This window comes from Glycine soja, chromosome 6 (genome assembly GCF_004193775.1).
Source record: "Glycine soja cultivar W05 chromosome 6, ASM419377v2, whole genome shotgun sequence".
NCBI lineage: Eukaryota > Viridiplantae > Streptophyta > Magnoliopsida > Fabales > Fabaceae > Glycine > Glycine soja.
Window position 1 is genome coordinate 16,454,574 of NC_041007.1, and position 13,078 is coordinate 16,467,651.

At 31.3% G+C, this 13,078-nt stretch overlaps 2 protein-coding genes across 2 annotated transcripts; both read right to left on the reverse strand.

Moving 5' to 3' along the window:
- Positions 1-861: 861 nt before the first annotated feature.
- LOC114416499 lies at positions 862-3,565 on the reverse strand. Its single transcript, XM_028381383.1, has 4 exons — positions 3,072-3,565; positions 2,843-2,956; positions 2,282-2,584; positions 862-1,410 (listed from the first exon to the last, which is right to left on the reverse strand). The coding sequence occupies exons 1-4, from the start codon at positions 3,510-3,512 to the stop codon at positions 1,210-1,212; spliced, it is 1,059 nt and encodes a 352-aa protein (XP_028237184.1). The 5' UTR covers positions 3,513-3,565; the 3' UTR covers positions 862-1,209.
- Positions 3,566-4,138: 573 nt separating this feature from the next.
- On the reverse strand, positions 4,139-6,006 carry LOC114414352 (transcription factor MYB35-like). Its single transcript, XM_028378615.1, has 3 exons — positions 5,839-6,006; positions 5,608-5,740; positions 4,139-4,965 (listed from the first exon to the last, which is right to left on the reverse strand). Exons 1-3 carry the CDS (start codon positions 5,966-5,968, stop codon positions 4,206-4,208), a joined length of 1,023 nt encoding a protein of 340 aa, XP_028234416.1. The 5' UTR covers positions 5,969-6,006; the 3' UTR covers positions 4,139-4,205.
- Positions 6,007-13,078: the final 7,072 nt, after the last annotated feature.

Consider the following 13,078-nt stretch of genomic DNA (forward strand, 5'->3'; position numbering starts at 1 on the left):
TCCGGGAAGAAAAAAAATGCTTTTTATTTTTTTAACTGAAGGGCAAAATTGACCTTTCATTGAATTGCTGGGTGCACCAGCAATATTGCTGGGTGCACCTAGCATATCCCTACTCTCGGTGCATGTAAGTATGGATTTGGGCCTCATGTAGAAGGGACGCATATCTAAATTCTGATCTAGAACAACATTAAAGGGTACGAAAGTAACAATCAATATTTTTGTGGGATATTGGAGCTTTAGCTAGATATTACTTACCATAATTTTTCACTTAACATTAAAGAATTTTGATAAATTATACCATTACATAGACTTTGAGGTTTTGCACTAAGCAGTCCATTTCATTGTGAATCGAAGATGTATGATAACTTTCTTTTTAGAGTGCAACTACAACACAAACTTTATATCACCTTTTATCCCTACATAACACCTCAGATTCCCCACTTCTACTAGTCCTTTTGTTATAAATTTATGTACAATTTTGACTTTCAATTAATTGAGTGGGTTTAATCTTTCAATAGTTGATTTAATCAGAAAAAAACTCAAAAAATTAAAATAAAAAAACACAATCTAAATAGAAAAAAATGTAAATAAACCAAGAAAGAGTACTGAATCATCCTTGTATAGGAATGTTTTCACAATTAATGAGGACAGAAATGCATTACCATTTGAGGGTTTTATTTTAATAAAAGAAATTGACCAACGATTCAATTATATAACATGTATCCATTAGACAAAACAAGAGTAACTCATTTAGCTGCACATTTCATGAAATCATAAACGGGCTGGACAGGTCCAAAATAATCATTAACCCCGAGCATTGACAGAAAGCGGCCCAAAAGATAAAAGCGAACACTTAGTAGCTCAAATGCTAAGAACAATTTCTGAATTAAGAAGTATATAAAATTAAAAGGTACATTCATGTTTCAATGTTTTTAAAGGATACGTGTATTGTAATTGGAAATCCTGCTAAAGAAAACAGCAAGACAAAGAATTTGGCACTATAGCTCATGCTAGGCAGTCCTTCGAGCTTTTTTCACCTCAAGTGGAAGAAACAAAAAAAATAAAAAATAGATAGAATTCTTAGTACAGAGGTAGAGGTCTTCCTAGCATTTCTCATTGATAAAATTATGTACATCAAACCAGAGTTTAGAAATTGAGAATGATAACAGATTCAGAACACCGATATTGTCAAAAGGGAGAATAAAGCTTCTACTTCCATGGACTTGGCTGCCGGGCGTCTCTGAAAACAGAAGTGCCACCAGATGCTGCCGGGGAAGGGGATGATGCAATGTAACTAGTTCCTGACACAGACACTGAAGGTAGGTTCATGGGATTTCCCTGATGACCTGAGAGAGCAAAGCGTGATGGACTACCAGCAGCCCCCATATTTGCTCGAGAAGGATGTGAAATCTTCATAGAAAATGTAACAGCTAAGCATCAATATGTAATCACGTATATGATAGAAAACAGGGCAACTCAAGATAACATTCTATTTATCGGTTCCAGCTTGACCTTTACTTGTATATTCAGTTGAACAGTTATCAAGTAACCAGCTAAAAAAAGAGAAAGAATATATTGAACAGTTAAAGTAAAGCTGAGTGACATGAAAGTAGCCTAGACAATGTCACAAAACAGCAAAGTATGTTCATACTCTATACAAATACAAGCTAGTTCTTAGAATCATAACAATCAAAAGTAACAGACAGCAAAGCACATGAAACAAGACTATAAATTCAATTTAGCCTCTGAAAATTCCAATTCATGCAAATTCAACATATTTTGGTACTTTATTCAACCCTTTCCAGAACTGAGTCTGCACCTAGTGGGACTAAATCAGATGCCAAGCATTCAATGTTCAGTGAGTAATTTGGGTTTAGTTAGCCTAAGTTAGATTGATGGGATGATATTAGGTTCTATTGTTTGGATTGTTTAAAATTGAATAGAATGAAACCAGATAGAATGCATTCCACCACCCAATTCTTGCCCTCCAATTTAGGGATATGCACAAAACCACTTCTTTTTCCTCCACTTTATAATAAAATAACCAAACAAGAATAGTAACTTCACTTTATTTAGCTCATCATTATATATCTAAACACACATAATAACTAGCTTTCCATAGTTCACCAGTTCACACTCCTACATTCACCCTATAACTTACATATATAATCACACATTCATAACAATAACTTCATCAAACAACCTAAACTTTGCTAGAAACCAAAGGAGAAGCCGAAACACATCAACAACATGAACTAACAGTAATAACCAACACACTTACCACATTCTGTTGAATGCTAATGCTAGGGGTTCTCCGAAGAGTGGACTCTGAAGAAGGAGACATGCTACTTGTCCGAAGCACATGGCGAGAATGCATTGTATGGTTAGCAAAATCATCCCCTTCACCACCACCATCCACATCAGCAGCAACAAGATTTCCCTCGGATCCCAACCTTGGGGGCATATGCCTAATCATTGAACCAGTATCATTTGTTCCATCCCCTTGAAGTGGAACCGAGGGACCACGCATCGCAACTACTTGCATACTATTTCGTCTCTTCAACTCCTCCTCCGCATTCAATATCTGCCAATTTACACAACCAAACCTATCATTTGCTTAATGCAAGGGAACAACATTGCTAATTAATACCAAATCCTCTGCACAAAAAGGCACGAACTACACGTGGCTTTTTAATCATTGAACATAACAAGTTAAAAATGGAAAAAAAAAAAAAAACAAAAATCGATATCCGAAGGAAATCACAATGGATCAACACATTGATATAAAACTTTTCTTAGTTTCATACTATTCAGAATTTCTCAACGGCAAACCATCATTCACCTGCTTCAAAACCAACACCAGGTTATGTTTATTATCATTCAACCCATGCAACTTCTCCTCAATTTCTTTTTTCCTTTTCTTCTTTTCGTTAAGCAGATCCTCATTCTCAGCGACCTAGCCAAAAAAACAACCCACGCAATCTATAAGCACACAACGCAAGAATCACTTAAATTAAGCGATTTAAAGAAGAAGAAGAAGAAGAAAAAACGATTATTTAAAAACCGGTTACCGGCTCAGTCTGTTCTTCCTCCGGAGCGGCGACACCGTCAGATGTTTTTTTCTCCGAAGCCTCATCAATCTTGGAATCGAGCTGAGGTTTCTCCGAATCAGATCCAGCGAGCGGTTTCTTGGCGGAACTAACGGCGACGAGCGGCGTTTCGTTGCGATCTCCGTCTTCTCGGGCGACGGTGATGGAGGGGCCTTCGCCGTGATTAACGGTAACGGTGGGAGGTGGCTCGGGTTGGGAACCGTTGGGGAGAGGGGTAGAGTTAGGGTTTTGAAGGCGCGAGAGTGCCTTGGAGCGACGAGCGAGAAGGGATTTGAAGTCTTTGAGAGTGATTTTGGGGGCTGGCATTGGCCATCGACGAGGCACGTCCGGTACTCGGTGAAGGTTCCCTCTGTAAAGCGAAATTGCTACCATGCTTCTTGTCTCTTCTTTGTTTTCATTCATCTTTCGTAACAGATAATTGGGTTGTTATATAGGTTTCCTATCACAGACACAGAATTAAAAATTTTCAAATATATTTTGCTCAAGCCTTTAAGCATTAATAACGCTCATCTTCAATCTCATCTTTATACTATATATAGGCAGTAAAAAAATTTCACCAAAAAAAATTATATAGGCAGTAATGTTATACGTAGATTTTATATGTGTGATTGTTTTCAAATTATTTCGTCTTTTTTCTTAATGGTGTAACATTGGAAAAATTTTATAAAAAATAGAATTAGTGTTTAATTGCTTATAGGATTTTTTTTATATTCATATTAGTGTTTATAGTATGAGAATTCTATGAATTATAGGAAACAAATTTTAACTGAAAATAGATTTTTTTTTGTGCAGTAAAATTAATATTTAAGGTAATTTCTAATAGGTTATAATGTTAAGTTTTTTGTATACAGATTTTTTTTAATTAAGCTCAACATTTTAACCCACTATTAATTAAAACAACAGGTCGAAAGTTTTTAAAACTTCATTTTCAATTATTAAAAAAACTCCACGTGTTTTACAAAATAATTTAACAAACTACCATTAAAATTAAATTGCATGATAGACACAAGTTTAAACACTGAGCCAGCAATGTAAACTTCATTGATAATTCCTCAATTAGAATACAAATACAATAAGGTAGTTAAAACACCAAATTTAATTCAATTTGGATGGTTCCTCCATAAGGTGAGGAAAACTTAGGAACATCTCATTTTCTTGATCAAGCATGGCTTCCATGAATGAAATGTCAGATGCTGAAGAAAATTGTAAGTCACTACCTGAGGCTTGCAGTGACTTGACCTCTATCTTATTCCAAGTCAGATCCTCTATTTGACTCACCAAGTCTTGTTCTTGGTTAGCAAGTGGTGTAAAGGCATCTTCCAAAAGGAAGTCGTTCCAACTAAAAGCTGTAGTGGAACAAGTAGAAGGAGTAGATGGTGATGAAGTTTTTGAAAAGCAATCTTCCCCGAACATAGACACTGACATGATCTCATTCTCGAAGTCTATGCAATTCGAGGCACCCGACTTCATTGATATGGCTTGGAACTGGTCAAGATTCATTGAGAGGTCATCACCATGAGTTCTATTGAACAAAAAGTTGTTTCCAGTGGTTTCCATTTTGGGTGGTGGCTTTGGTTGGTCATTGATGTTTGTAATAAATCCCTCTGGCAGGGTTTGATGGGATTCTGATTTTAGCATCATTGCATTCTTGAAGTCCTTATTGATTGAAGCAATTCGAGTACTTGGTTTCTGGCAACCCCCAATGTTTCCATAGTCAGCAATGAGTTTAGAGAAGGGCTTGTGGGTGACAGGGTCAATCCCCAATTGAGAGAGCTTCTTTTTCAGCTTTGAGTTCCAATAGTTCTTTACATCCGTGTCTGTTCTCCCAGGAAGTTGTTGGGCTATTATAGACCACCTGCGACATAGATATTAAGACTACCACCATTCTAATTCCCTAAACATGAAAACGTCAGCAATTATATTTGTCATGAACATGGGATATAAAATAATAGATAATAGATGGTATATTTTGCTTAGAAGTGTGTAAACTAAGGGGTGCTCATAGAACAAATACACCCTGGTAATAAATAGTGTTTTAACATTTGTGCCTCTTTCTATTGCCAAGAATTATCTCTGTAGTATGGGTATAAAACTCTAGAATATGTACAACATTCAAATAGCAACCAAGAGAGAAATGAGAGAGCAATAACTACAAGACATTATATGGCTAGAGTTGGAACAATGACAATGAAACTTAATGGAACATCATATGATCTATTTATTTGCATATGCAGGACAGATCCTGGGGTTGTTTTGCGGTGTGATTGCCCAGGGCCCATGACCCGAAAGGAACCCAAAAAAATCCTGACAACTATAATGTGAGGAGGAAAAAAATATCAATTCCTTCTTGGGATAACTTCATTTTGTCATCTTTCTAAAACTCCTTCAATTCTTGAATTTTAACCTTTTGCAAGCATTAAAGCTTGAATTCATGATTTAGTCACAAAATAATCCAAAAGTACAAGACCAAGTTGAAGAATTAGGCCACAATAATCACCTGCTACCTATGGCTGCATGAAGCTTAATGATTAGATCTTCTTCTTGGGTTGTGAAGTTGTCGTCTTTAAGATCAGGCCTGGGATAGTTAGTCCACCTAATCCTACAACTCCTTCCACACCTCTTGAGCCCTGTGTTAATAGCCCCAAGTGCAAAACTTTTAGTTAAGTTGAAAATTGAGATATAGAAATTCCAATTAACTTGGAAGTTTTAAAAAAAAATGTCTAATTTGATTTTTTGGGGACAGAAGTCCAGTTACCAGATCCATGCTTGGAGCCAAATGCAAGCTTCTTTGTATCTTCTTCTGTAGTCCACAAACCCCTTTTGACATTGATTTTTTCACAAGAAGGAGACCTCGCCATCTTATTTTTTAATCCAAGATCACAAAGGATTCAAAGGATTTTTTTTAAAAAAAAAGCATATGAAATCAAAAAGAAAATGTCAAGTTTAAGACAAGGACAGAGAGAGGCGTCTCATGCAGCTTCAAACAACTTTGTTCTGCAAACACTCTTTGTGAGGAAAGAGAGAATGGAGGAGATGGGTTTAAAGGTAACACAAGTATGGATGGAGGCAAGGAATGCATGAGACTTTGTTATGAATTAAACTTAATTTGCATGATGATTGTCAACATTCACAACAAACTTCAGAAGAGAGATGGAATAAAGAAGACCAACTCTATAACACAGCAATACTCTCATGATGACAATTGACATGCTTGTACCATATGCATTTTAAGATCAGGTTTGAATTCGGTGAATTATTTGGTTAAACTTAGATTAAATTTAAATGGATTAAATTATGATTGAAAAAAATTGATTGGTCTATTTTCTAAAAGTAAACGACTAACTCTGGATTTTGATATGCCCTCACAAGTTTGATGAGTATTAATTTAAACTAAACATTCAACTAATTATATTGATAGTACTAAAGAACCTTCCAATTGTTCTCTTTGAAACTTTAAACCGTCAGTTCTGCGTGATATGTAACATTACAAAACCTTTAAATGATTGCAAACATGAGAACTTTATAAGAATAAAAGTTATTATATTTTCATATTATTAGTTGAAATAATTTCAGCATTAATTCATTGATACTTAGATAAGGCCTTGTCTGGTTTGGTTGTTTTTTACTGAAAGATACTTATATCATTTCACTTATAATTTAATTATTTAATTGTTCAATACATGGAATAGCTTGATAACTAGTAGAGACTAGGAAAAAATGAGGCAATCCTGACTAACTCATGAATAACTTCATTGACTTTCTTAACAAAACCAAAACTAAAAGTTGGATTTTGAGATAAAACTGTCATGCAAAATAGCTCCCAGCTCAGTGTAGTCAACATCATTCCTCTTCAATTTGTCGACCACCCCTTTATTGCCTGGTTTGATTGTTAATGTTAGGTTTTGAAATTGTTATAAATTAAAACTAGATTTTAATTTTCAAATTTTAATATTATATTGAAATTCAAACTTTATAAATCATGTTCCACTTTCATTACTCATCTATCTCTCAATGAAATTCTTTCAATTTTCATGATTGTTCAGATTCTTCAACTAGTCAAATATTATGATTGTGATGGGAATTGTTGTATTCTTTGACATTGTTTGATAAGATATTTTAATTAGTTTTTTTATTTTTTTTATTAGTTAAAAAGTTTGTTTGAGTGTTTAATAAAAATATTTATTTAATAATTTTAAACATTTTCTTAGATATCACTTTAAGTGAAATTTTTTAAATTGATAGTTTCTAACTTTTAGTTTTTTATATTTATTAGATTTTTTTAACCTTTTCTGGCCAAGGTAAAATTTTCAGTTATAATTAATTAAATCGTTCAATTCTTAAAACCATAAAAGATATATCATATACATGATATAGGAAAGTGAAGTCCGATGTTTAATGAGAAGAGTATTATGAAAGTGAATGTTAAGGAAAGTGAATATCAAGGAGGGTGAAGACCTGAGAAATTTGTACCAATTTTTGTATATATAGAAAGGGGGATTTGAGTATCTATTTTGGATATTAGAACTTTCAATGACTTAATCTCTTAACTCTCTTAATTACTTTATTTTGTATATTCCCTCCTCTTATTTCATAGTGATTCTTCACACAATTTATGTGAGTGATATTGACTTTTTAAGATTTTATATTTTTTCAAATTTAAATTTGTTATTATGAATATTGTACTACTCAATTTTGGCTGACCGACCACACGACATATGGTCGAATAGGCACCTAGCCGGTCAAAATAATAATAAACCAACATAAATAAGGAAGCCACCACTATCTTTATGAGGTAACTAGGTCAATAAACCTAGAAAATTTTATACATATGATCTCCTTGGTACCAGCACCATTAGATGATCTTATCTATCTTTAACCTACTTTTCAATACATGTTTCTTATTTTGGCTGAGAACAAATAATATAAGATTGTTCTACCAAATTTGATGAGAACAAATGCGTTAATATATTTAAATCTAAAATAAATTATATTTTATTTTAAATTGTAACAATATTATTATTGAAATTAAAATATAATAACAAATATGATTATGAATATGTTATTTTCTTCAAAATTAAATCAAATTCTATTTTATTTTAAAATTAACAAATTTTATTGTCTTAGAAGAATTTTGTTTACGAAGTCTTTAATTTCAAGAATTATTACTGTACTATCGTCTTTAAATTAAAATAAATTAAATATTATTTTTGTATTAATTCAATTTATTACAAAATATAATAAAATAATTCTAATTTGTATAATTGAATATTTATTCATAAAAAATAATTACTCCCACAACATTTACAAATATAATAGTAAAAGAACATCTTCAATGGAAGTACATATATGAATTGTTTAACTTTAAATACCATGAGTTCTTTAATTTTAAACATCATTGCTTAACTTTTTTTTTTCCTAATAAAATAGATGACATGACGTTACTTATAAGTACACCATTGCTTAACAAATTAATACCTTAAATAGAATATTTTTTAAACATTACACAACTCTTGTAAAATTAAGTTAATCAATTATTTCATAACCTTAGCATTAGAGTGAATTTTCTTATAAAGTATTTAAATTTATGAGAAATTCTAAGATCATAAAATTATGATAAACATAACTCATCTAAATAATTATGTATTGGAGATGTTCAAATTCTTCTTAATTATCAAGCCAAATGTCAGCCACGGCGCGACTTAAAAGTTAAGACTCTTGATACTTTTCAAAACGTGAAAAAAAACACGTTTTATTTTTCATATTGTTAACTGTCCATGCTACGTGCCTAGGTAGGATATCTCTTCATGACTAAGGAAAGTCATTTGTTGAATTGCTTAAGGTTTTTTTAAAGGATTTTTTTTTATCGAATTAAAAGATTAACCAGCCAACGAAAAAAAGGACGCGATAAGATTACCGGAGGGTGCAAGTAGTAATTGTTTAAGTTTTGTTTGATTTGTATAGGAGTAGAAGAAAAATAATATTTTTTTTCACCCATTGGTTATCGATCGACTCATAACTTTTCCCACGTAATATTCATCACTTGATTAATGAGTATCTCACCGGTCATCTGACGATCAACTCATGACTTCCTCCAGGTAATTTTCGTCTGTCAGTTACCGATAAGTCTCACACTAGTAACGATAATCACTCTTGTAATCTCCTCCGAAACTATAATGGTCGCCCAAGAAATACTATTATAAGATACCATGATAATGATTAATGAACATTTTTTAAATTTTTAGAGTGTAAATTTAGACTTATCTTAACTTTATTTTTAGTTGATGGAACTTGAATTACGGAGGAAGAATAAGAACTCCAAAAACAAGTCTAAAATGGCATGTTAGACTTGCTTTGCTTAAATGTTTTTGGGTTAGGTTTGCTAAACCTATGTATGATGCAGTTATAAGAGCATAAATTAAACTTTATTTACGTATTATCAAAATTAACCTTTAGTTAAGTTTATGAAAAATAATTTCTACAAATTATCTTATTCATAAATTAGTTTTACATTACAGGACTTGAGCGTTTGAGAATATATTTATCCAAACAATACTTTAATACAGTATAAAAAAATGAAAACAGAGAGAAGCGGTGATGCGAGACAGGTCAAGAATGTAATGTTCACATTATAATTTATTTATAAGCCAACTAATTTTTAACATCAATCTGCATTGCAGCATAATTTGGAAGTGTGGGAATTCACATAATTTTATGTTATGTTCTGTGTATGAGCATAATATATTATATTAATATATGAATGATACATGCTTCTTTCGTTCTGTTTATAATTAACATCTGGCACACAGCCAATCCAAGCTCTATCCAAGTATAAAATATATTTCCAGCAGCGCAAGAGACAGGTACAAATAACTAACCAAACGCGACCCAGTGCACTTCGGATGACACAATGATGCTTCTTGCAACTTGTTCTTTTGTTAACAACCTTATTGTTGGTTTTGTTGTCTGATTACCCAGATTAAGGTCGATCATTGAAACTTACTCCATAGTCCATTTTCTATTTATTTTTATTATTCCCATAAGTACAATTTGGACAATTTTCCCCGTAAGAATTTTCAACTAAATAAGGTCAAATGATTTGTTTTTCTTCCATAAATTGAAATCTTCTTATGCATCTTAACTTTATAAAAAAAAAATTCCACTTAATTTTTAAAAAAATTGAGATGCACAACTTAATTTTAATTTATTTTAATTAACTCTTTTTTATTTGTTGTATATGCTTGTCAAAAAAATAATCCAAATTAAACTTCATTCTTATATATAATGTACACGGATTTTTTGACTGAATATAATGTACACAGATGAAAATGAATTATCCTTTACATAAGCAAAAAATATTTAAATATATTGTTAGCTTTTGTGAGTAAAAATAAATTTAATTTTAAAATTTAAGTTTCTATAAATTATAAATGGAAATAAATAATATTTATCACTGCTAAATTGTGATGTGATATAGAGGAAAAGATCCTCTCTATTTCCTATATTACTATAATTTTCTAAAAAAAATGATATTTTTTATTACATGTGTATCATCTTCATTTTATTTATTTCTCCAAAACCATAATAATAAAAGAAATGAAGAGAATCTTGACCCGTGATATACATCTAGCTAGATTCGTGTTTGTATTAACTAGATAAAATATATTTATAAAAGTAGTTTTTTCAAATTATGGGACGGTTAGAAATACAAAACAGTGCACTACAAGAATAACAGAATAAGATAAAATAGACTAATAGGGTGATTTCTTCTAGCAAGGCAAAATACAATTAGCATGAAATATACACGTCTATATATTGTTGGACACTTTGATGGTTCAACAACCGCACACGTGGTTTACATCGACAAAAGTCATCACTTTTCCATCAAAGAAAAGAAAGGCAAAAAAATGGTGTATACATTGCTGTATAGCTTACAAACTATGAAAAATGTAAACTAATGAGTATAGGATGACAAGTATGTCAAACACTAAAAGTTTGAGTCATTAACGCAAGATAAATGGACCTTTGACGACTTTGAAAATGTATACATCAAAAGAGAAATAAGAAAAATGAAGCAATAAAAAATAACAAATATGAAATTTATGTAATAATAAAAAGGACAAAAATAAAAAATACAAGCAATTATAAAAATTAAAACATAAAATATTAGAAGTATTGATATTAAAAAGAGTATATTGTCTTTCTACTACTTGAAATTATAATGGGTTGTCCCTTAATTTTTACACTTTTTTAAATTAAAAAAAAAACTTGAAACTGATATTGTCACCTTTAAGTAAGGTTTGTTGGAGTCCCTTAAAATTAAGCCTTAACGAAGATGAAAAAAAGTGAATCGTTAAAAATGATTAGTCAAAATTTTCAACGCATATATTTCACACTACTATGATAATAACCCAAAACATTAATCAAACTAAGGATGACAATTGAGTAAGACAAATATGAGTAATAGTTATTTATTAACAATCGATACTTATATGAGTATCTTTTAAGTGGATATCCTTAAATTTTGCATGTATTTGTAGGTATTCACAAGTATTGGTGAATATTTGTTAAAATATAAAATTTAAAATAAAAAAGTAAACAATATAATAAAACTAAAAATTATTTTTAAAACATTTTAATAAAAAATTAATTTTGTAACTAGGAGTGAGTAAGGATGAGTTGGGACCAGTTTATGCTTGTTCCTACTCAGACTCAAAATTTTGATCACAACATTTATTTAAACTGCCTAGGTATTTGAACTCCAATGGTATATTTCTAATCTATCTCATATATATAATTAAGCTTTATATGGTACAATAAGTTGTTTTATTTTTTATACTGAGAAGGGGTAAGGCCCTGAAACAGACAAAACTACAACCGGATAATACGGGGCAGAGAAACAGCAGCCATATCCCTCAAACAGAAAGAGACTTGACGCTGCTGGGTGTTGTTGCAAGACATGCAAACCCACCTCATACTTATGAGCTAAACTAGCCAAAAATCAGCTACTACACATGACAGACCTTAACCTCCCAACCAAGAACCAATACTATTTATCATAGCTCTATAAGGATGGTCTTACTCACATCAACAACCTAGCTTGGAATCACACTCCACCAACAACTTTTGATGCCCTAGATAAGGCAGACAAAACACCCCACAGTTCACTCATTATCTACATTATTTTCTTTCTAGGAGTTCATATAGGAATTCTGAAAATAAATACTTATTTTGTGTAATATACAAGATACAATACTAGAAATATTTATTTACATAATAAATTCTGTTTAATACTAATATAATAGATAATTGATAAATAATAATTCATTGGCTTCACCTCACTAATATAAACCAGACCATGAGCCTCGGGAACTAGGTCATAATCCCTCGTACTTCATCATTTTTACAGTAGTTATTAAAGGGAAAAAAATTATAAAGCACATTAACATATTTTCTTGAGATAATTTAGAAAATAAAAAATTATTTAGTTTTGTCAGCCATCAATTTTTTTTAATGATTTAGCACATTCTATAAACACATTCTAAAAATACTAGATAAATTCAATTAAATATTTTAAACTATTTCAAACACAATAAACAGCTTCTTACAAGAAAAACACATTTCAATTTTTGTTAACAGAACCATAACAAAAATGATCTTATTTATTTCATCAACTAATCATAAAAAAAACAATATAGTACAGAAGATTTCGTCTGAGATGCCACTCCGGCATAACTCGTTAAAGCAAAAGAATCCGTTGCAGCAAAGTTTAACGCTGAATGGTCCCACCTACCCTCGGCCACTTAACGAAATTTGATTTCCATTATTAATTTATTATTATCATTTTTCCCTATTTTTTTCATTTTCAAATTTTCAAACAACCCGTTGCCGTTTTTCTTCATTATTTATTATATATATATATATATATATATATATATTTTTTTTTTTTTTTTTTATTACGCCACAAAGTC

Coding starts and splice junctions, on each gene's coding strand:
- LOC114416499 (XM_028381383.1), bottom strand. CDS start 3,512: ATGAATGAAAACAAAGAAGAGACAAGAAGCATGGTAGCAATTTCGCTT. Junction 2,957..3,071: donor AGGAAGAACAGACTGAGCCG/GTAACCGGTTTT, acceptor TTTTTTGGCTAG/GTCGCTGAGAATGAGGATCT. Junction 2,585..2,842: donor TGGTGTTGGTTTTGAAGCAG/GTGAATGATGGT, acceptor GTAAATTGGCAG/ATATTGAATGCGGAGGAGGA.
- LOC114414352 (XM_028378615.1), bottom strand. CDS start 5,968: ATGGCGAGGTCTCCTTCTTGTGAAAAAATCAATGTCAAAAGGGGTTTG. Junction 5,741..5,838: donor GACTTCTGTCCCCAAAAAAT/CAAATTAGACAT, acceptor GGGCTATTAACA/CAGGGCTCAAGAGGTGTGGA. Junction 4,966..5,607: donor CATGCAGCCATAGGTAGCAG/GTGATTATTGTG, acceptor TCTATGTCGCAG/GTGGTCTATAATAGCCCAAC.